Source organism: Jaculus jaculus, chromosome 20, assembly GCF_020740685.1.
Source record: "Jaculus jaculus isolate mJacJac1 chromosome 20, mJacJac1.mat.Y.cur, whole genome shotgun sequence".
In the NCBI taxonomy this organism is placed as follows: Eukaryota; Metazoa; Chordata; class Mammalia; order Rodentia; family Dipodidae; genus Jaculus; species Jaculus jaculus.
Window position 1 is genome coordinate 1426485 of NC_059121.1, and position 21027 is coordinate 1447511.

General features: G+C 51.4%; 1 protein-coding gene across 4 annotated transcripts in view; it reads right to left on the reverse strand.

Annotated features, from left to right (window-relative positions):
• Positions 1-1454: 1454 nt before the first annotated feature.
• Positions 1455-21027, reverse strand: part of Adamts16 (ADAM metallopeptidase with thrombospondin type 1 motif 16) — a 121495-nt gene continuing 101922 nt past the window's right edge. For 3 of the 4 annotated variants that reach the window (XM_045138964.1, XM_045138963.1, XM_045138961.1), the window contains 5 exons: positions 14128-14329; positions 13802-13996; positions 12206-12430; positions 5085-5232; positions 1455-2765 (listed from right to left, as the gene is read on the reverse strand). In XM_045138964.1, coding sequence (XP_044994899.1) covers positions 2650-2765; positions 5085-5232; positions 12206-12430; positions 13802-13996; positions 14128-14329 — 886 coding nt within the window. In that variant the 3' untranslated portion in view covers positions 1455-2649. The other variant, XM_045138962.1, reaches the window with a different exon arrangement.

Here is a 21027-nt window from a genome sequence, read left to right on the forward strand (position 1 = left end):
TATCACTGTGATAGTGTACACTGATTGCCAACCTGACATAGTCTACAGTGACCTGTGACGGATGGATGGCCTAGATTAGCTGAGCCTCTGGGCATGCCTGTGACGGGTTATTTGGATCAGGTTCACTGAGGAGAGCAGGCCTTTCTTAACTGTGGTGCCTCCACCTCCTGGGCTGTAGGAAAAGGAGAGGGCTGGCTGAGCAGCAGCTTTCATGGCTCTCTGCCTCCTCGCTGTGGGTTGAATGTGGGTAGCTCTGTTTCGTGCTCCTACCATAAGCCTTGCAAACTATGATGGGCTGTAAGCTGAACTGGACCCTTCATCCCACAAGCTGAATGTCTGTTGGGTGTTTTCCCCCAGCAGGGAGAAGGTGCCCATGCAGTCCTGCTCGATAAAATGCTGGGTCACATCGGATCAGTAGACGGGAAATGTGTCAGCTGGGAAGCGCTGCCTGTTTCCAGCCTGCTGCTCAAGATGGACACCTCAGCTGTCCTCAGTTGGCAGGGTGCAGGGCTCCTCTGCAAACCACATGATTGCTAGACTTCTTAAGAAGTGGGTGACTGCTTCCTGGAAATGAACACTTCCCCTTCTCTCCACACATCTGGTGGGCTCTGCTTCTCAAGAGATCCATGTTCCCAGAGGCATGGGGAGATCCTTTTGAGTGACAAGATGCAAAGCCAACATCACCCCTCTCTCCAGCCCATTTCTCCTGGACTTACTTCCTCCTGTCTCCATACAGGGGTGGACACCATCACCCTCTCTCCAGCACAACTCTCCTGGACTTCCTTCCTCCCATCTCCACACAGGATGGATGCCAGCACCCTCTCTCCAGCCCATCGCTCCTGGGCTTCCTTCCTCCTGTCTCCAGACAGGGGTGGACACCATCACCCTCCATCCAGCCCATCTCTCCTGGACTTCCTTCCTCCCATCTCCACACAGGATGGGTGCCAGCACCCTCTCTCCAGCCCATTTCTCCTGGGCTTCCTTCCTCTTGACTCCAGACAGGGGTGGACACCATCACCCTCCGTCCAGCCCATCTCTCCTGGACTCCTGGACTTCCTTCCTCCCGCCTCCACACTATCACCCTCTCTCCAGCCCATCTTTCCTGGACGTCTTTCCTCCTGTCTCCACACAGGATGGACGCCATCACCCTCTCTCCAGCCCATATCTCTTAGACTTCCTTCCTTCCGTCTCCACCCAGGATGGACACCATCACCCTCTCTCCAGCCCATCTCTCCTGGACTTCCTTCCTCCCGTGTCCACACAGGATGGATGTTTTGTCCTACTTGAGTTGCACATTTTCCTTGACATTCTAAAGTCCTGCTTCTTGCTCTTTAAGATTCATTTATCCAAAGCTAACCGTGGGAAGACTCAAAACATGTACATGCATGATAAGTGTCAACAAAAAGTTAAAAAATAACCCTACAACAAGAGAATCATGATACAGTCCTAAGGCACAGGATACAATAGAAAATTTATTATAAAACTCCAGCAAATATAAATATGTGAGTGCCCATTTGGAAATGAGCCACACTCTGGGAGAGGAGACCAGAAATAAGCACCAGTGATGACTGGGGAGGGCATCAGGTTGGCAGCCTGCACAAAGCCTCTCATGGGAGGGTCTTTGCTCTCAGCTGGTGACAGAAGACACCAAACTTATGGGAGACACTTGTGGGTATCAACCACACAGCACTCAAAACAAAACCTGGGGCTAAACACAACCATGCCATCAGCCATCTTGCTTACATCTTCTATGGTGGGCTGTTGGCCTTTTCTTGAGAGAGCTGGATTTTCATGTAATCTGTATTTCTTATCTGTCAGTTAAAATGGGAACCAACTAAGAACAGGTTTAGATAGGAACTCACTGGAAATAAATGAGAAAGCAAACATGATAAAATCTAAGACTTCTCTCCTCCATCCATGAGTGTGGATCTGGAGGAAGCACCTTATAGCCTAATTCCCTTTTCCATTTCCATATGCAAAGTCCCAGAGCAGAGTGCAGAGTTCCTAGCAGGGACCCCTTAAGGATGGCCTGCGCTCCTTTAAACCCCTAGGGCAGGAAGAAATCTGGGGGAAGATCAAGGAGCTCCCCATCTTGCCCCAGCCTCCCCCCACTCCACATGGGCCTTTTCTGATGATAGAGGGGTCTCTGAGGCAGGAGAGGCTGCTGTGCGTGGTGGGAGTCTTTTCACATGTTTTTCTGATTACATGGTCTTTCCCTGTTTTTTTTTTTTTTTTTTTTTTTTACAAAGCACCAAACATTTAGCATTTAGCATACTCGCCTCTGCCTGTCTTTGAGTTTGGTTGAGCTGGAATTCTAGCATGGGTGAGCTCAGCTTCTTGCAGGCTGCAGCGCAGATCCCACCCTAAGTGTAGGTTAGCCTACAGCACCTCACTTGCAACCCAGCAGGAAAGCATGTGTGGGCCCCAACACACATGCACACGCACGCGAGTACGCATGCATGCGCACACGCGCGCGCGCGCACACACACACACACACACACACACACACACACACGCCAGGTCAGGAGCCCACACAGTCTTGTTTCTTGTAGCTCCGATCTTCCTGGGCGCACTCCAAGGACACGGCACGGCTCGTGTGTATGCTGGCGCGGTCTGAGCGGGTGTCTTCTTGCTGCTGGCCTGTCCCCTTCACAGGTTGGACTTGTAGCATGTCCCACAGCACTGCTTGCCATAGAACTTGTGGCTGCACATCCCATGCTGCGGCACCAGGTAGCACCAGTGGAAGACATCTTTGCAGAAGGGGTCTGAAATCAAGCACATTCCATGTCAGTCGAATCTCCTGGGGGCGGCGCAGGATGCTGCCGGCCAGGATCTCTGTTGGGCAAAGAGAGGTAAGTTTGTGGTGAACCAAATTTTCCAGAAAGAAGCTTTCCCTTCAAGGCTGGCTGAGACCTCTGGTGACTGTGAAGAGCTGGAATCATGAAGGTCCATGGCCGGATTATTTTGGGGCATCTTAGTCTCCTGAAGTATACATTTACTGCCCACCTCTCTGTGTGACCTCACATCCTGTGACTATTAGGTAATCCCTTTGGAATGTACAAATAGACCCCAAGGTTCCAGCGACCCAAAGGCTAAGAATGTGGTCAGAGGGCCTCTGAGGCCCATGGCTAGCACAGACTTCTCTGCTTTGCTGTAGCTTGCCGACCTGATGTTCCCACGTATGCATTTGAACAGTGTTTGATTTATGATTTTCCTTCTTCTGCTACTGCAAAACCTCACGAACCCATCACCATGCTGGAATGTGGAATTGGAGAGAAGCTGAATCTGTGTTCTCAGGCCATGGTCACTCATATTTGGCTCCAGAGTCCAGTGTGTCTTATCCCCCGAGGTGGGAGCTGTGCGTCGTCCTGGGTCATCACCGTCCTCGCTTCACTGCTGCTGGAGGACAGCCGCACTCCAGGCCCGCTGGGCTGTCTCTGTGAAACGCCCCCACAGGCGGTAGGGCTGTTTTGGAAGACTGTGAATCCTTGAGGGGGTAGGGCCTTGCTAGAGGAAGTAGGTCATGGGGGTGGGAAGGGGGGGAAGGCGGGCTTGAGGTGTTCCACTATGGACTCATTCCAGTTCTCTCTGCTCCTACTTGCTGACCTAAGGTGACCACCATATCATGCTCTGATGGTCTATATTCTTTTCTAATTTTTAAAAATTATTTTATTTTACTTTTTTTGTTTTTTTGAGGTAAGGTCTTACTCTAGCCCAGGCTGACCTGGAATTCACTATGTAGTGTCAGGGTGGCCTTGAACTCACGGCAATCCTCCTACGTCTGCCTCCTGAGCATTGGAATTGAAGGAGTGTGCCATCATGCCTTTATTTTAATTTTGAGTGAAAAAGGCAGAGAAAGAGAGAGAGAGAGAATGAGCACGCCAGGGCCTTTCAGCCACTATGAACAAACTCCAGACACATGCACCCCCTTGTGATGCATGTGTGACATTGCATGCTCACATCACTGTGCACATGGCTACGCAGGACCTGGAGAGTCAAACATGCATCCTTAGGCTTTGCAGGCAAGCACCTTAACCACTAAGCAATCTCTCCAGCTCTGGACTGTATTCTTTTGAACCCAAATAAATCCTTTCTCCTTTAGGTTGCTTCTTGTCAGGTATTTGTTCACAGGAAGAAGGAAAGTAATTAATAAAAAGCCCAACAGGGGCTGGAGAGATGGCTTAGCAGTTAAGTCATTTGCCTGCACAGCCACACGGTCCCAGTTCGATTCCCCAGGACCCACATAAGCCAGATGCACAAAAGGGCACATGTATCTGGAGGTTGTGTGCAGTCGCTGGATGCCCTGGCGTGCCCATTCTCTCCCTCTTGCCTTCTATCTCTCTGCCTCTTCCTCTCTATCAAATAAATTTTTAAAAATTTGAAAAATATATACATAATATATGTGTATATGTGTATGTATATATATATGTATATATATATATGTATGTATGTGTGTGTGTGTATATATATATATATATGAAACTTCCCAGCAGGGACCTATAGAACTTTCTCATTTTACAAGATCCATCTTGGAAAGTTCCTGTGAAACTGGAATCTTCTTGTGCTAAAAACACAGATCCAAGTACTCGTCAGCCTGGGGCATCTATAACCTCACTTCCTCGGCCTCATTCTCAGGGTGAGCCCAAGCACATGCCATCTCCCAGCTGCAGCTGGCCTCCATGGAGCCGTGGCAGGCAGGGTGGCAGTCTTAACAATTGCCTGACATGTTTTGTGTCCACAGAGGTGGCTTCTTTGAGACTACTCTATGAATACGGGAGTCTTTGTACAAAGCAGGGGATAGGTTATCTGAGTTAAAATAGTTTTTGTTTTTCAAATAGCACTGCACAGTGACAACAATGTAGGCTTTCTTAAGGATGGACATGTCACAAACGCCTCTGTTCTGGGGTGGAATGAGGGTCACAGAGGACTACTTTGTGACAGATTCATTATAAAATTAGAGGGGAGGCCTAAACACAGAAAACTTATTTATAGACACAGGACCCGACTTCAAGGCTCTCCAGCCAGCACCCTTATTTCCTCACGCCTTCACTCCAGATTTTCAGGTCCAGGGCTCTAGCACTCACCTTTCTTCTCTGCAATGGGGCAGAAGTGTGTGTTGCAGGCCAGGGAGGCCGTGGGCTTCAGGTGAGGGAAGCAGTCCGAGGCCGGTTGGCCCCCCACCAGGCACTGTACTGACCTCGTCTTCACACCACCCCCACAGCTGGCTGTGCACTGTGAAAAGCAACACAACGGTCACCAAGGTGTGGGACACTCAGCACAGGGCCAGCTGTCGTAATGCACACCTATCAGAGAGGGCCACATTGCAGACCTGGGTAACTTTGATGAGCATGAAGGCCCCTCTTGGCCATGATGTTGACAGCACAGTCCCTGCTTCCCCCTTCCCACCAAGCTTCATGTTGCTTGGATGGGCCCTCCCAGAGTCTCAGGAATCTGCCTATGCTGAGGCTCAGAAGGAGACAACCTTGATGGGAAGGGATGTTCTCAGGTGAAGACCTGCTCAGGTTGATGAGGCAGCCTTCCCTGAGGGTTAATGAGACTTGCACTTTGGAGCAGAGAACACTTGAGATGCACTTGTTGAGATGCAAAGAAACTGAGTAAGAGTGCAGGTACCTGGATTGGCCAAGCACCTCCTTGGAAGAGAAATAGACATGGATCTTGCCTTCAGTAAACTTCCCATAAGTTACTCTTCTGGTTAACACACACACACACACACACACACACACCTTTGGTTTCTATTAAAGGTATTTTAAAAGGTAAGATTGTTTAGGCACTTTCTCAGCCGTGCTGGGTTCTCCCTTAGCTCTTGTGTGCTGGAATAGGACTTGTCACACTGGTGATGGCAAACCCGTTTTCTTCCTAGCCTCTCCAAACTGTCCCTTCTACCCAAACTCCTCAGGTATGGACCTCCTCTGTGTGGAATGTTCCGTAGTGAGTCCTGGAAGGCCTGATAGATGCAGAGAACTGGTACATGTCTGAGGATGCCCAGTTGCTCTCTAAGCTTGGCATGAAGAAATGGCACTTTCAGGCAATGTCCTCACTGCACTACCCTGGACTGGTCCTCACTGCAGCAACCTGCAGGCCACCTCTGCAGAGGCATGGAGAAGCCCAGTGCTTTCTGGACCCCAGGTCTATGGCTCCAATGCCTGGGTGGAGGGCCAGTTGGAGCGCTTTGGGTTAGGACAGGATGGAGAGAATGGGGACTGAGCTCTGCAGATCTTTTAGTACTTTAAAGGGGCACATGTGCTAAGAACTTCAGGCCTCATCAGAGGTCAGCTGAGGGCAAGATGTTAGGAAATGAGCAAACAGAGAGAGAGGGAGAGGGAGAAGGAGAGAGGGAGAAGAGAGGAAGGGAAGGAAGGAGGGAGAGAGAGAGAAACCCTACAGATCCATGGTGATGAACCCAGCTAACAGAGAGCTCTGTGCAGGTCCAAATTGTGCTTGAACAAACTGTTGGTGGTTAAGATACATCAGGAAAGTCAGCAATGAAAGGAACACCTGCAATAAGATGGGGCTGACCTCAGTGTGGCTGTCCTGGTGTGTGTTAGGTAAACTAAACGGTGGTGGACACACATGACTCATGCTCCTGCCCACACCTCTCAGGCAGTGTGCAGCAGAGCTCCACTTTCAGGACTTAGGGTAGCAGGTTGGGGTGGGCTGTCCATGGCCCTGTCAACAGCCAGCCAGAAGTCAAACCTGTCCTTGCTTTTCTTCCAGATCCAGTACTACCAGAGCTTCCAAAGAGACCTCAAATACCTTGGGACAGGGACGTGGTGACGCACCAGCTAAATCATTCTCTCTTTCTCTCTCTCTCTCTCATACTTTGTCTCTCTCCAGGGGAGAAGTTGGAAACAAAAAGTCCTGGGAGGGGCTGGAGGGATTGCTTAGTGGTTAAGGTGCTTGCTTGCAAAGCCAAAGGACCCAGGTTTGACTCCCCAGGATCCACGTAAGCCAGATGCACAAGGGGGCACATGCATCTGGAGTTTGTTTGCAGTGGCTGAAGGACCTGACATGCCCATTCTCTCTCTCTCCCTCCCTATTTCTGTATCTCTCTCTCAAATAAGAAAAACAGTTCTGGGAATCCTAAGCTGAAAGAATTTGTTCTCTCTCTTTCTCCTCTGCTTCTCTCTTGTGCAAGGCATAGTGGGACAGGGGAGCTTATGTCTGGAACATTTCTGAGAGGCTAGCCCCTTCATGTCAAGACCAGTTTCAGTGTATGTTGTCAACAATTCAGTTTCAACTGTGTGATGGTGGCAACCAGAACAAATAGTGGTGTGGGCAGATGCACGTCTGATTTCTGAACAGCCAAGGTCACACAGGATGCAGCCAGATGCTTCCCATGGTGTGGTATGGCTTTCTCAACATACCACAGAACCACAGCTCCATGCTCCGCCCCCTGCACTGTGCGTCTCAAGCCTCCACTGAGCTCAGGACAGTGCTGAGAGCTCTCAGGCTGTGGCCAGGCAGGGCTGAGGCCACAATGCCCAGGGTCTCACTGGGCACAACTGCTGGTGCTCATGTGATTTCCATCCTTCAGGCCTAACTTCTTCATTGCCAACTGGGGAATTGCCCCTTTTTAAGGTTGTTAAAACAAGACATCTCACCAGAGTTTTTCACGGTTTAAGACACCTCTTGTCACTGATTCTCTTACTTAGCAAATATCAGTGCTTCACCAGTATTCTTCTAGGCACTCGATCTTCAGTGATGCGCACAAACCGCTTGGTCCCTAGCCTCCGGGTACTTACAGAAGCCACTTCACAAAGTGTGGTCCTCAGCTCAGCACACTGGCGGCCACGGGGGCTCAGCTCATCAGCAAGGCTGACACCGCCACCCCCCACACTTCAGAATCCACACCATCCCTGGTGATTCAGACGTACAGTAAGTTTGGGAAGCATTGCTACAGAGCATGTTAAAATTCCTCACGAAAAATAAATATTGTGGATCAAGCAGTCTCTCAACTTCTCAATTTCCATGTTTCCACATTAAATTGAAAAAAAAGTGAAGATGTTCATCTCCAAACTTTGAAAGTATTTTGAGGAAAGAATGTAAGTGCCAGAGATGGGGAGGAAGGCTGCAAAGTGCTGGATAGGACGTGGACGTTATGCTCATGAACTCTGCTGCTGTTACCGTATACGAGCTACGCAAGATGGGGCCCCTCAGCATTGTGTCACAACTGGGGAGAGGACTACAAGGCTCCCCCCACCCCAGGAGCCACTTGCAGTTAAGGGATGCTGAGGGAAAGGAGTCACTGTTTTCAGTGGTGCAGCCACTGGTAAGTGAGCCATGCTTCCATCAAGGACCCACACTCATGCAGCTCTGATCACTCTCAGTGGCTCACAATCAATACAATAAACAAAGAGCCTGAAAGTTGGAAACAGACATGCTGGGAAGAAGCAAGGGCTCGCCAGAAGTGGGAAGGGGGCAAGAAGAGGCGGTGGGGGAAACATGATCCACTGTATTACAGGCACATACAAAATTACCAAAAATCTGTTAAACAGTATCAGCGTTCATACGGTACTGGGTACTGTCATGACAGTTACTCTTCTCTAGGATTTATTTTATATGAGGGTTCCTCTTTGATCAGTTAGGCTGTGGTGGGAAGAAGCTGATGTCTCTAGAACTTACAAAAGTATTTTTTATTGACAAAGAAGAGGAGCTACAAGGAGATTCAAGGAAAAGATGAAGCTTGAAAAACGTCTATTCATTTTTGATTCCGAGAAGGAAAAAATACAAATTGTTTATCAGTCCTCCAAACATCATGGTTTAACACTTTAACTCCGTATTTAGGATCCACATTCCAGGTTTCCTGTTGGGTTTTCATTTCCAAGCAGTCTGACATGAAGCATCTGGAACCCTCAACAGCCAGCAGGTCCGCGAGGAGCCAGGCAGCTCACTGCATGCACGTGCGGGACATGCCTGTGACGACATCTTTGGAGAGCAAAAAGCTCTGGAACCTGGATCCGGACGTCAAAGCTGTGCCCCCTGCGATGGTGAGATTTTGCTGTCAATCCGACAAGGAATCAAGTAAAAGACACATCTCTTGACAGGTCTGTGAGCATGTTTCCAAGAAGGATTAGCTGAGGAGAAATCTTTGCCCCAAGAACGGTCAGCCCTTCTGGCCACCATATAAAGAGGCTCCAGGTCGAAGTGGCCCTTTTGGCCTTGCTGGTGTTGTGACTTGCTGATGAGCACATCTACTGTGTTCCTGTCACCCTCTGTGGACGCTGGAACCCAGCTTGTGCAGCTACCAATGTGGACAGAAGAGCAGCAGCTCTCTGGGAATCCTCCAGGCAAACCCGCATGGACTGAACAGCCAGCGGGTTCTCCAGCTCCCCTAAGACGAGGCTGCTTCTTCAAGCTAGAGGGTGACAGGCAATCACACTTAGTCCTTCCCGGATGGCACAGCATGGGACCAGCAGTCCACAGGAGCAGAATGAGGTATGTCAGTCTTCTTCTGCCCTCACACGCCGTGAAATGCAGTGGTCAGCGAGACCCTGGGCACCAGCAGACGTGCGGCAGAGCCGCTCCCAGCAGTGCCCCCAGCCGTGTCTGCAGGTGAAGGTCAGCCTGACCATTCATCGTCTCCTGACCACCTCCCACAGCTGGAGCGCAGGGTCCAGGGCGCACGTGCTCATGACAAGTATAGCTCGTGAGTTATTGCCCCTTCCATAACAGGTGTGGCCTTGATATCACAACCGAGTCACAGTAGGTAAAACTTCAGACAGCTGATGTCAAGATGGATTCACCAGAGAACAGATGGTACGTTTCAGACTTGTCACTTACTGAGCAGGTACTAGGTTTGGGTTTAAATTAAATACTGAAAATAAAATTCCATTTCCGCTTTCCATTTCCATTTCCGTACGGAGCAGAGTTGGTGAGGGCTGGCCTGTGGCCAGAGGGTGGGGACGGGCTCTGCTTTAGGAATCTCAGGTTTCTGAGCCACACTTCTCATGGGACAGGAAATGTACACCTCCTGCCTGACAGACAGCTCCACAGTGGCCTCATCTTCATGGAAGGACTGGGCACTCTGAGGACAGTGGAAGGTGGTCCTCCACCTCAAGTCTTACTGTCTCCTGGGAGGCTCAAGGGTGACAGGTGCTGTGGGTGTCACATACAGCCACTGTTGCTCACACACCCAGGGTCCTTGCGCTTGGGGCTGGGCCCATGGCCTGCATGAGGGAGGCCAGACATGGCCTTTACCAATGGTGGCAGCAGGAGCTGACTTAATGGGTCTGGAAGACGGGGTCCTCTCTCCTAAGGTCCCTGGAGTGGGTGTCACAAGCCGCCACAGAGGAGTGGCTGGACATAGTGTGCATTTCTTCTCTCAGCGGCCTCTCAGGTCAGTGGCTAGAATTCACGAGGCCCCAGCTCGTGGCTGGAGAGAAGCTCTGGGCACGACATCGTGGTGGCCCGAAGCCCCATGTATCTGGCAAACCTCGGACCTTCACACCTTGCCTAGGATGGCATTGTGTTTGTGAGTCAGGAAACTCAAAACACTTGGCCACGCACGTGATCATCTGGTTGGCTCCCTGCCAGTACAGGCACAGTGGTTCTGCTCTCCTCACACAAGACGGTGGCTGATACCCTTCTGTTGTCCAGCAGGAGTGAAGGAGGGAGATGCAGAGAGGAATGGCCAAGGCAGGGCCATTTCTAGGTTTCTGGGACAATGACATGGCACTAGTTACTGAGCTCATGTGATGTGCGTAGATCCCACTGAGTAGTTTCCACATTTGTGAAGCCCTCCCTTTATGGGCTGCTGGGAGGGGTAAATTCATAGCTCAAGGAGGCTCTCTGCAAATGTTAGCTGTTGTCCACCAGTCTGATTCCAGGGTACTTCTGTCCAGCCTGGCTGGGAGGCTGTGAGAATACTGAAGGGAGCGAGCAAGTGTGCAGGGTGCTCTTGGGGAAGGAGGCAGGCAGGAGCTCCTGTGCTTTCTACCGCACTGCTCCTCGGAGACCCTTCCTCCTTCCCCTCTCCGGGAGTGACAGGACCCCTGACACTGGTGGAGAACTGTGCTGCATATTAGAAAGGGTTTCTGGGCTCGAGAGATGGCTCAGCAGTCAAGGTGCTTGCCTGCAAAGCCTAACGACCAGGGTTCAATTCCCCAGTATTCACATAAAGCCAGATGCACACAGTGGTGCATGCATCTGTAGTTTGCATCAGCTAGAGACCCTAGTGTGCCTATTCCTCCCTCCCTCTCTCTCTTTCTCTCAAGTAAATAAATAAAAATATTTTTAAAACAATGCAAGAGGCTTTCTCCCCAGCCAACAAACCAGAGCATCGAGAAGGAACAGGCCTGGCCTGGGCAGCTGCAGCCTGGCCAGCAGGACAGCTGTCTCGTGCAGCATCACAGGTGCGTGACGCTACAGGCCCCGCATCCCTGGGGACGGAGTAGGTCAGCCCTGACAACAGCAAGCGTGAGAGGAGGCGGCACAGCTGCCAGCCAGAATCCAGAAACCACAGGTCTGAGCAGCAGAAGCCCACAGGGCTGGAGCTGCTGGGAATTCACACAGGAACCAGAAATGAATGCGACTGGGACACAAATAGCCACAGTGGACTTCTTCCCAGAGGTGAAGATGACGAGGAAGGAGGAAAAGGGTGGGAGGAGCGAAGCCCGTCAAGAGGAAGCCAGCAGCCCGCACTGAAGACAGACAGAAGCCCTCACTGAAGACAGACAGAAGCTCTCACTGAAGACAGACAGAAGCCCTCACTGCAGACAGACAGAAGCCCTCACTGAAGACAGACAGAGTCCGCAATGCTCCAAGGAGCCAGGCACAGCATGGAGATCGCCGTCTCCCCATCTCCTCTCCACAGCCTCCTGGCTTCTTATAAACTGGCCACCACCAGTTTACTGGGGACTGTATTTCTTCCCACTCCCACCCCTCTCTGGGGAGCTCTGCTAAGATTTTACCGAGAGCACTTCATTTTTCTTGCACTCGTGGGACGAGCATTTCCAGCATTTGCAGAGGTCCTATAAGAGCCCCTGACGTGTGGAGCGCATCTGCACAAGGCCACAGCACACTCACGAAGGGGCACCCACGTGCCGGACAGAAAGGCTGTGGGGTGGGTCTTGGTGGGCTCCGAAGGGCCCACCTCCAAGGGGACAATGACCACCAGGCCCAACAGCAGCCCCCCACAGCAAGGAGCGGGCCCCACCTCCTGCCCAGTGCATGCCGAGCCTCTTACCTGAGACCAGGGCGAGGCAAACCAGCTGCCTCGTGGGTGACCTGCAGCCCCACTGGGGGGACGCTTGGGGCATGGAAACAGGGCACAGGCCCGCTCCAGCTCCAAGTCGGGCCTTGGCAAATGCAGGCACTTCTTGGAGGCCAGCTCGCTGTACTTCCCAGACACGTACTTCTCAACACATCTTAGCAATCTTCTCTGTGTGCCTCTTTCACACGTCACAGAACACTGGGAACAAGTGGACAGGGAACATCTTTTTATGTTGCTGTCACCTTTAACATTACGTAAACGAAGACATTTGTAACTGCTGGAGTTTGGAATTTTTTTAATTTTTTAAATGTATTTTATTCATTTATTTATTTGAGGGGGGGGAGAGAATGGGCGGGAGTACCAGGACCTCCAGCCGCTGCAAATGGACCCCAGATGCATGCGCCCCTTGTGCATCTGGCTTATGTGGGTTCTGGAGAATCAAACTGGGATCCTTTGGCTTTGCAGGCAGACACCTTAACCGCTAAGCCATCTCCCCAACCCCACGGATATTTATTTTTTTTTAATGAGAGTGGGGGGAGAGAATGGGTGTGCCAGGGTTTTGGGTCACTGCAATGGGATTCCAGATGCACAAGCCACCATGTGCACTTGCATCACCTTGTGCGTCTGGCTTACGTGGGATCTGGAGAGTGAGTCAAACATTGATCCTTAGTCTTCACAGGCAAGTGCCTTAACTGCTAAGCCATCTCTCCAGCCCATGGACTTTTTAAATTTTAATTTATTTATTTGAGAGAAAGAGAGAGAGGAAGAGACAGATATTATATACAGAAAAAATGGGTGTGCCAGGGACTTTGGCTGCTGCAAATGAACTCCAGACACATGTGCCACCTTGTGCATCTGGTTTATGTGGGTCCTGGGGACTCAAACCTGGGTCCTTTGGCTTTGCAGACAAGTACCTTAATGGCTAAGTAATCTCTCCGGCCCTAGTGGTTTGGAATTTTAAAGAGGATGTTGGGTGGGTACGATGGCACATGCTTGTAATCCCATCACTTGGGAGGTAGAGGCAGGAAGATGGCAAGCTCAAGACCCTATCCCAAAACAAAACCAAATGAAACAGGCAAGCAGCAGGAGCCCCGGAGGCTCCTGGGTTCATAGCAGCACAGCATTACGGGCATATGGGACCACCGGTCATACACATGGCAGGGCCACCTCAGCAGCATAGCCCGCTCACTTGGCAAAGGCACCTAAGATGTTTCCACCCCACAGGTGCTGGCTGGTGTGCCCGTCTCATAAATGGGTCCCATGTTTTCTGAACTGATGGTCTTCTCGCCTGGCCTGGGTTAGCGTGGCTGGGAGATGGCTGCCACACTTCTAGAGCTGAGGGTCACTGTGGGGAGGAGCCTGTCCTTGTTCCCACTCACCCTTGGCTGGACACTGAGGGGAGGTGGCATGGAGGCCAGTGGGGCATTTGCTCTGAGGGCAGAGGGGGGTTCAAAGCCAGAGGAACCACAACTTGGGCCATGCCGGGCAGGATGAAGGAAGAGGAGCTGGGAGAGAGGCGGCAGCCAAGAGGGCAGGGCTGGGCCCTTGCTGGGGGAGCCGGTGATGTACCTGGGACCAGGCGGACACAAGCCACTGCAGCTTCTTGTGTTTGCGGCACCGCTTGAGCAGGCAGGCTTCCTGCGGCCGGGGCCTGGCTTCCGACGTGCAGAAGGCGTCGGGCAGCAGCTGGGGTCTGGCGGAAGGGTTGGTGCTCTTACACGCCACCGTCCTCTGCCTCCATCCCTTCCCACAGGTCCGTGAGCACTGTGCGAGAGAGCGAGCAAGGGCTGCTTGCACAAAGATGGCAAGGGAGTCACAACGCTGCTGGAGGGCTTTAAGCCTTGCACGCCACGGTGTGGTCTGGCCACCGCCCTCTCTCATTCCTACCCAGTTACCTCTGCCCAGGGCCCAGTGCTCCAAGCTGGTGGACAGCTCTGAGAGTTGCATGGCCGGTGGCTGGGAGGCGCCGGCTGTGGACACAGGCTGGCTGGGGCCAGGTCCTCGCGGTAGCGTGCCCGCCGCGTGCATCGTACCGGCCGGCTCTGAGTGCCGCCTCCACATGTCCTGCTGCACGCGCTCCAGTTTCCCACGGACCAGCTGAGCAGGGGACAAGGAGGTCCACGGTGAGGGGAGGGATGGGGCGGCCCAGCGCAGCGCGTACCTGTCTGTGGACGGCAGTGGCTGGCATGGGCATCCTGGAGCCGTTCCAGTTCTGCAGATGCCTTTGCCTGCCAACCTTTCTAAGCACAACGACCCAACACAATTCAAAATATATGTTGGGGCTGGAGACGTGGCTTAGCAGTTAAGATGCTTGCCTGCAAAGCCTAAGTACTCAGGTTTGATTCCTCAGCACCCATGCAAGCCACGTGCACAAAGGGGCGCATACATCTGGAATTCATTTGCAGTGGCTGAAGACCCTGGAACACCCATTCTCTTTATCTGCTTCTTTGTCTTTCCTCTCTCTCAAATTAAAAAAAAAGATAAATTTAAAAAATTAAATGTTATTTATTTATTGGTGGGAGTAGGGAGAGAAAGAGAGAGAGAGAGAGCCAGGGCCTTGTGCCTCTGCAAATGAACTCCAGATACATGCTCCATTTTGTGCATCCACCTTTATGTGGGTACTAGGGAATCAAACTGGGCTGGCAGGCTTTGCAAGCCAGTGCTTTTAACCACTGAGCCATCACCCCAGCACCTACTTTACAATGTATCTTATGGGCTGGCGGAATGGCTTAGCAGTTAAGGAGCTAGCCTGCAAAGCCAAAGGACACAGGTTTGATTCCGCAGGACTCACATAAGCCAGATGCACAAGGGGGGGTGCATGTATCTGGAGTTCCTCTGCAGTGGCCAGAGGCACTGGCGCCCATTCTCTCTCTGTCTGTCTCCTCTCTCTCTGGAAAATAAATAAATAAGATTTAAAGATGTATCTTATTTATTTATCAGGAGAGAGAGAGACAGACAGAATAGGCGTGTCAGGGACCCCAGCCCCAGCAAGTGAACTACAGATTCACACGCCATTGTGCGTCTGGCTTTGTGTGGGTCTGGGGAATGAACCTCTGTCCTTAGTCTTTGCAGGCAAGTGCCTTAACCACCGAGAACTCTCTCTAGACCCCCTTAAAAGTTGTTATTTATTTATCAGGTGAGAGGGGGAGAGAGAGAATGGGAGGAGCTCCTACTTTTAGAGTCAAGCTTTGGACTCTGGACGGTCATGAGACTTCGATGTCACATGTGACTCCCAGGTAGCTTTAAGTTCACTCGCAGCACCGTGATTTCACTGACGCTTCTCTAGAGAAGACTTGTACTTAATTATACCGATATCGTCGCTGAACAGACTCCATTGTGCTTTGAAGAAAATTGTAAAAGTACTGCAACACAAGTCTTGATACGCATAAAGAGAATACGCCAGGGCTGTAGGAATGGCTCCCGCATCAACTGTGGGAGAACTTCAGATTTTTAGGATTAGCGTGATGAGTGTTTTCCATTACACGTTAAACGAACGGTTGGCTCAAGCTACAGAAGGAGTCTGGCCTCGAGCCTTTCGTGCCTCGCACCAGGATGCTCTCAGAGGCTCTCTGGCCACCTCTGTGTTTTTAATAGTTCCTCCCACTGCTTGCATCTGCTTTCGGCCCCGAAGCCTTGTTAAGTGGTAAGTGGTGTCCACATGGGGCTGTGAAGGAACAATCTGGCTGCCCGTGGTCTTTCCACACCTCCGCCTCCTCTTGTGCCTCCACCATCTTACACTTTCTATCGTTTCCTTAACTGCGGGTCCTTAGGAAATCCTTCTGAACTGAACAGAGGTCATCCAGCCTGCATCTGGGAGTGCCGAAGGTCTGGTTTCTGTCACACACACAGCTCTGGGGAGATGTCTTCATTTCAGATCATGAAAGCTCACAGTCTCTGCTGCTTCTCTGCTGCCCTGTGTGCAGGCGTGAGCTACATTCAGCAGCTCATGGGGCCCACGGAAGACCCTGCTTTCCTTGGTTTTCCTAAGCCCACCAGCGGAGCAAAGAAAAGGGCTGATTCCCTGATCAGCTGGGGTTCCGAGACAGGACACAGGAGGACTCCGCCCCCTGCCCTGTGTTGTCCTTCCAGGGTGGGGGCTCCCCTCACAGGGTCCGCCTATCTGAAACTTCCAGCTTGCCCTCAAATGGGCTCTCCTGGCCCAGGACAATCACTGGCAAAGATACTGATTGTGGAAAAGATGAATTGATTTAAAGAGAAAAAAAAAAAAAAAAACAAGTAGGGGACAGGGAGATGGCTCCAAGGGCAAAGCACTCGCCGCATGAGCCCGGTGGCCCGAGCGAGAGCCGATCTCCCACGCCCACATGCCAACAGGCGTGGTGATGGTGATGAGCACGTGAGATCCCAGAACCAGGCACGGAGGTGCACATCTGTTATCTCCGCGCCAGATCTGCTCCTGATCAACTGTTGCTAAAGCTTGGATCTGGGGTGTTCCACAGAGGTCCAAAGGCCTGGTCCTTAGTTGTTGGTGCTGTTGGGAAGTGTAGCCATTCTTAGCAGGTAGGGTCCCGTAGAAGGAAAGCACATCACTGGGGATGAGCCTTTGAAGGGGTCCCGGGGCCCCGCGCCTTCCTCCCTCCTGAGCCTCCTTGACGCCCGTTCCCACAGTGACTCCCACAAGCCTAAAGCTGCACCTCCCAGATGGTAAGCCCAAACATATACTTCTACATTTTATCCCGTGTGTGTGTGTGTGTGTGTGTGTGTGTGTGTGTTGCACACATATGCTCGTGGGGGCCCGTGTGTGCCGAGGCCAGAGGTCAACATCAGGTGTGCGTCACCTTGATTTTGAGGGGTCCTGTCACCGCCCCAGGGTTCACTGACTTGACTAGGCCAGGCAGTCAGCAAGTTCCCAGGATCCTCCAGCTCTGCCTGCCCTGCCTGGTGTGGGGTTGTGGTTGCAGGTGCTCACCATGGCAGCTAGCTTTCCTGTGGGCTGTGCAGATCTGAGCTCAAGCCCTCCTGCTGGGGCACCAAGCACTTTGCACACTGAGCCAGCTCCCCAGCCCAGACTTTGTCAAGGTCATAGAAGGCTGACACCCCAGTTATCAAATCTTTCTTGATAAAATGACACTGCTAATTCATTTTGAAAATAAAAATTCCATCTTGGCTTTGCCCATGTTTCTTTTCTCTGTTGGTTCTTGTTGGAGGTTCAAGGTTGGCCATGCTGTGTTGTGGATTCGGTAGTACCACTTAGTAGACACCTCTGCCCTCAGTACGCATCGGGAATGATGGATAGCAGGACCTGGTCACGATACACACAACCGTCGTTGAAAGTTTGCAAGCCTGGGGTGAGTATAGAGAGGCGTGAAGACCCAGCCTTAGTGTTTACTGCCAGAAGCCCCCACACCCATTTAGACACACACCGCCTGGCACATTATGTCACCTGTCACAGCGTTCATAATCAACCCATTCCCGTTCCTCCATGGGCTGTGACTCCCTGAGCACTCTCCCTCCCGATACATGCATTCATGAGCCCAGAGGTGCTGGCTGCTTGCGTGGTCTGATGAAGGGACACAGGCTGAGCTTTGGAGCCACGGGGACCCAGTCACCCCAGGAGAAAGTACAGCCTTTTCACATGTTAAGTCACTTGAGATCTACCACACTTTCAGATGAAATGTATTAAATGTAACAGTTCACCTCCAACAGCAAACACATGCCCCTTTGAAAAGAAATATGCCTTTCCCGTAGGAAAGAAGTGAGCTGACAAGTCAGCTTGGAGGTCAGGTAGGCTCTAAGTTGGCTGGGTCAGTAGAAGTCAGGAGGGTGGAGTGCAGAAGAGACATGCTGGTTCCTAAGTTCATCTGGCAGGTGGCGTACACTCTAGATCACCTTCCTCATGCGATGTCGGGAAGTCATCACTGGCCTGCATCAAGGATTTTTGCAGGTACCAAATGATGCCAGCTACATGCACTCCCAGCTGGTTCTCAGGCAGAAGCCCAGCTCTGCAAGAGCCAGGCACCTTGGCAAGGAGGTGTGGACTACACACGAGCACTACAGAAGGAGCCTGATATGGTGGCCAGCTTGCATTCCGCATGCATGCGCTCATTCACGGAGCAGTGTGCTCCGTCTTGAATCCTAACAAGCAGAGACGAGGGTGGCCGGGCCTCTCGGCTCGCGCTTTTTCCTCTCCCTCCCTACACTCAGCTGGTGCAGAACTGCCAGCGGGTCGGACTTTCACCTGAATCCTGCAGTGCCTCCTCCTCACAGGAAATGCAGCGTGAGCCCTGCTCTCCAGGTAGGACATGCAGCCCACTCCTGACGACCGGTTGGCAACCAGGCCCTCGCCAGCCCCTCAGGCTTGCCACTTGACATTGCTTTGTTTTCTTCAGCATCAAGAAGTCGAACCACATTTGTTTTTCTTTTTGAAACCGAAGGAGGGATTTATAATAAGCCAGGCACAGACATTGACTTGTTTTCATCCCTAGATGTGAGATTTCTGTGCAATTCACGCAAAACAAACATGAGAGCTCTAAGGGAGCCACTGCAGTGGTGATTTTATGCGCTGTTCGAAGTCAAAGCCATGTAAAGATTCACCACTGGAGGCCAGCGCAGGGATTATACCAGAGATCCCCACCTGGGGTTTGCCTGGGCTGGCAAAAGGTGTGGCTTTGCCTTCAGAAGGAGACTCTATCTCCAGGAGATACCTGGGTGACTGCTAGAGAGGGGTGAGGGCTAGTGTGGGACACCCCGTGTTTGTGATTCTTGTCTGCCTTCCACACACCTGTGAGCACATAGACCATGCATGTGTGTACAGCCCTCCACGCACATCACCACACATAGTACTTAAGCAAAAAAAAGGAAAAAAAAAAAGATTAGAAGGAAAGAACCTGTGATTTCCAATACACAGCTATCAAAAGACATTAGGTCTACTTGGTAAACTGTAGCCAGTAAAACTGATATCGATAACTGATATGGTCCATGGAGCTGTCAATGCTGACTATCTCTCTGTCTGTCTCTTTGATTTCAGCTCCATGAATGCACAATTATACTGGTTTACTTCTTGACTGGGGTGGGAAAAAGGATGTGCCAGTAAGAAATCTCGGCAGAGTTTGGTTCTCCTGATGACAGACTCCCTCCTTCCTTGCCTTGAGTGTGTGAGGAAGGCTACCTAAGTCCATCTAGGGATCCCTTGGTGGCCCTCCACAGCCTCTATAGGGCTTTGGCCAGGTGGGTCACTGACCTGGCTTCAGGGGCATGAGGGGCTCTAAGCAGGGCACCCTAACCACAGAGGAACCCCTCTGAGCCACTCTGCTCATCTGCTTTCTCCTACCTGAGACTTTTGGTACTGGAGTGAAGCTGTCTGGGAAGTAATGACAAGCACGTCCGACATGCCATTCTCCCCCAGCTCCCTTAAGAAGCGAGGAGGCATTCTGGCTCTGGAGGTCAAGCGCAAGGCCTCCAGGCTTGGCTCCTGCAGGTTGTGAGTGACGGACATGCACCCGAGGCCAGCGGCCAGCTCTCACACTATCTTGTCACCCGCATGCAGGAGCTCCTTCCCACAGGTGGGCCGCACAGCTTCCCCAGGTGCCAGCTCTCAGCGGGAAGCTCTGGTCAGGCTCCGCGCTGGTGGGCTGCTGTGTTGTACCACTCTTCTCTGGACTTTAGACATGGCCTGGGTGGACTCCTCCCTGTCTGTAAGCTCACTCCAGTCTTGCTAGAATCTTCTATGAACTCACTCTGACTTGAGGCATCTGCCTCCAGTGATTCTCTGTCTTCCTGGGGAAGCACATTGGCTTCACTCACCACCAAGTCACCCTTTGAGAGGTGCCAACCTTGTCCCTGGAAGTCAATAACCTTTTGCTACCATGGGAGTCTTTCGGGCTCCAACCACCCAGCTGAGTCAACCTTCAAACCTGTTTATGCCAACCCAAATCGTCATTGGAATTATGTAATGTAATTCGATTTGGTGTAGCTCCTTGGAACATGAGCATGAAAAAAGAGAGGCTTATTTTTAAGAAAATGAAGTTGAATCCTGGGAATGACTCAGTGCAGATTGGTCATTAAAACGAACTGCTGCCAGATTAGGTGTGGCTGAGACAGAAGTAAAATGTGGAGGAAACATCACCGTGAAGTGATACTACGCTGAAATGAAGGGCCCAAGCCTCACACAACCTTGAGAAACTCAAAGCCTGGTTTATATAAATAAATATAGACCTTTGTAAGTAGATCCTTAATTAATAAAAGAATTAGCAAATGCTACAGTCATGTGCTTTAAATGGAGATAAATACTCAGGCTATTGTGTATCTTATAAAACCCTCCATTGTTTTTCATCAGTGGGTGGACAGGACTTCTCTTGGTGGCAGCCTCCCTGGAGAGCCTCTGCCTACACCCATCTCTGGCGGCCAGCTTGCTGACCAGCTGGTCCCTGCAGCCTTTGCTCCTGCAGCCTTCCGTGCCAAAACCTGAACCCTGCCCATGTCTCCCTAGATCACAGCTTTTCTTTACAGACACCTCAGCAAAGCTCTGTGCTCCTGGACATAACACTGACAGCAGGCCTGTGATGCACGCTGTCACGTGAGCTTGTTCGGGGTGTGGCCCCCAGACATTTCCCCAAACATTCTACATATTTTTGTGAAAGTATTTTTTGGGATGGCTCTGACATTGAAACCAGCAGACTTTGAGTAAAGCAGATGTCTTCCTATAATACAGGTAGGCCTCACCCAATCAGTTAAAGGCCTGGATGGACAAAAACTGAGGTTATGTAAAGGTCCTGGAGGTTTCGTCTAAGCAGAGTCTGGTGCCACCTTCACGGGAATTTCTCCTCACACCAAGGACT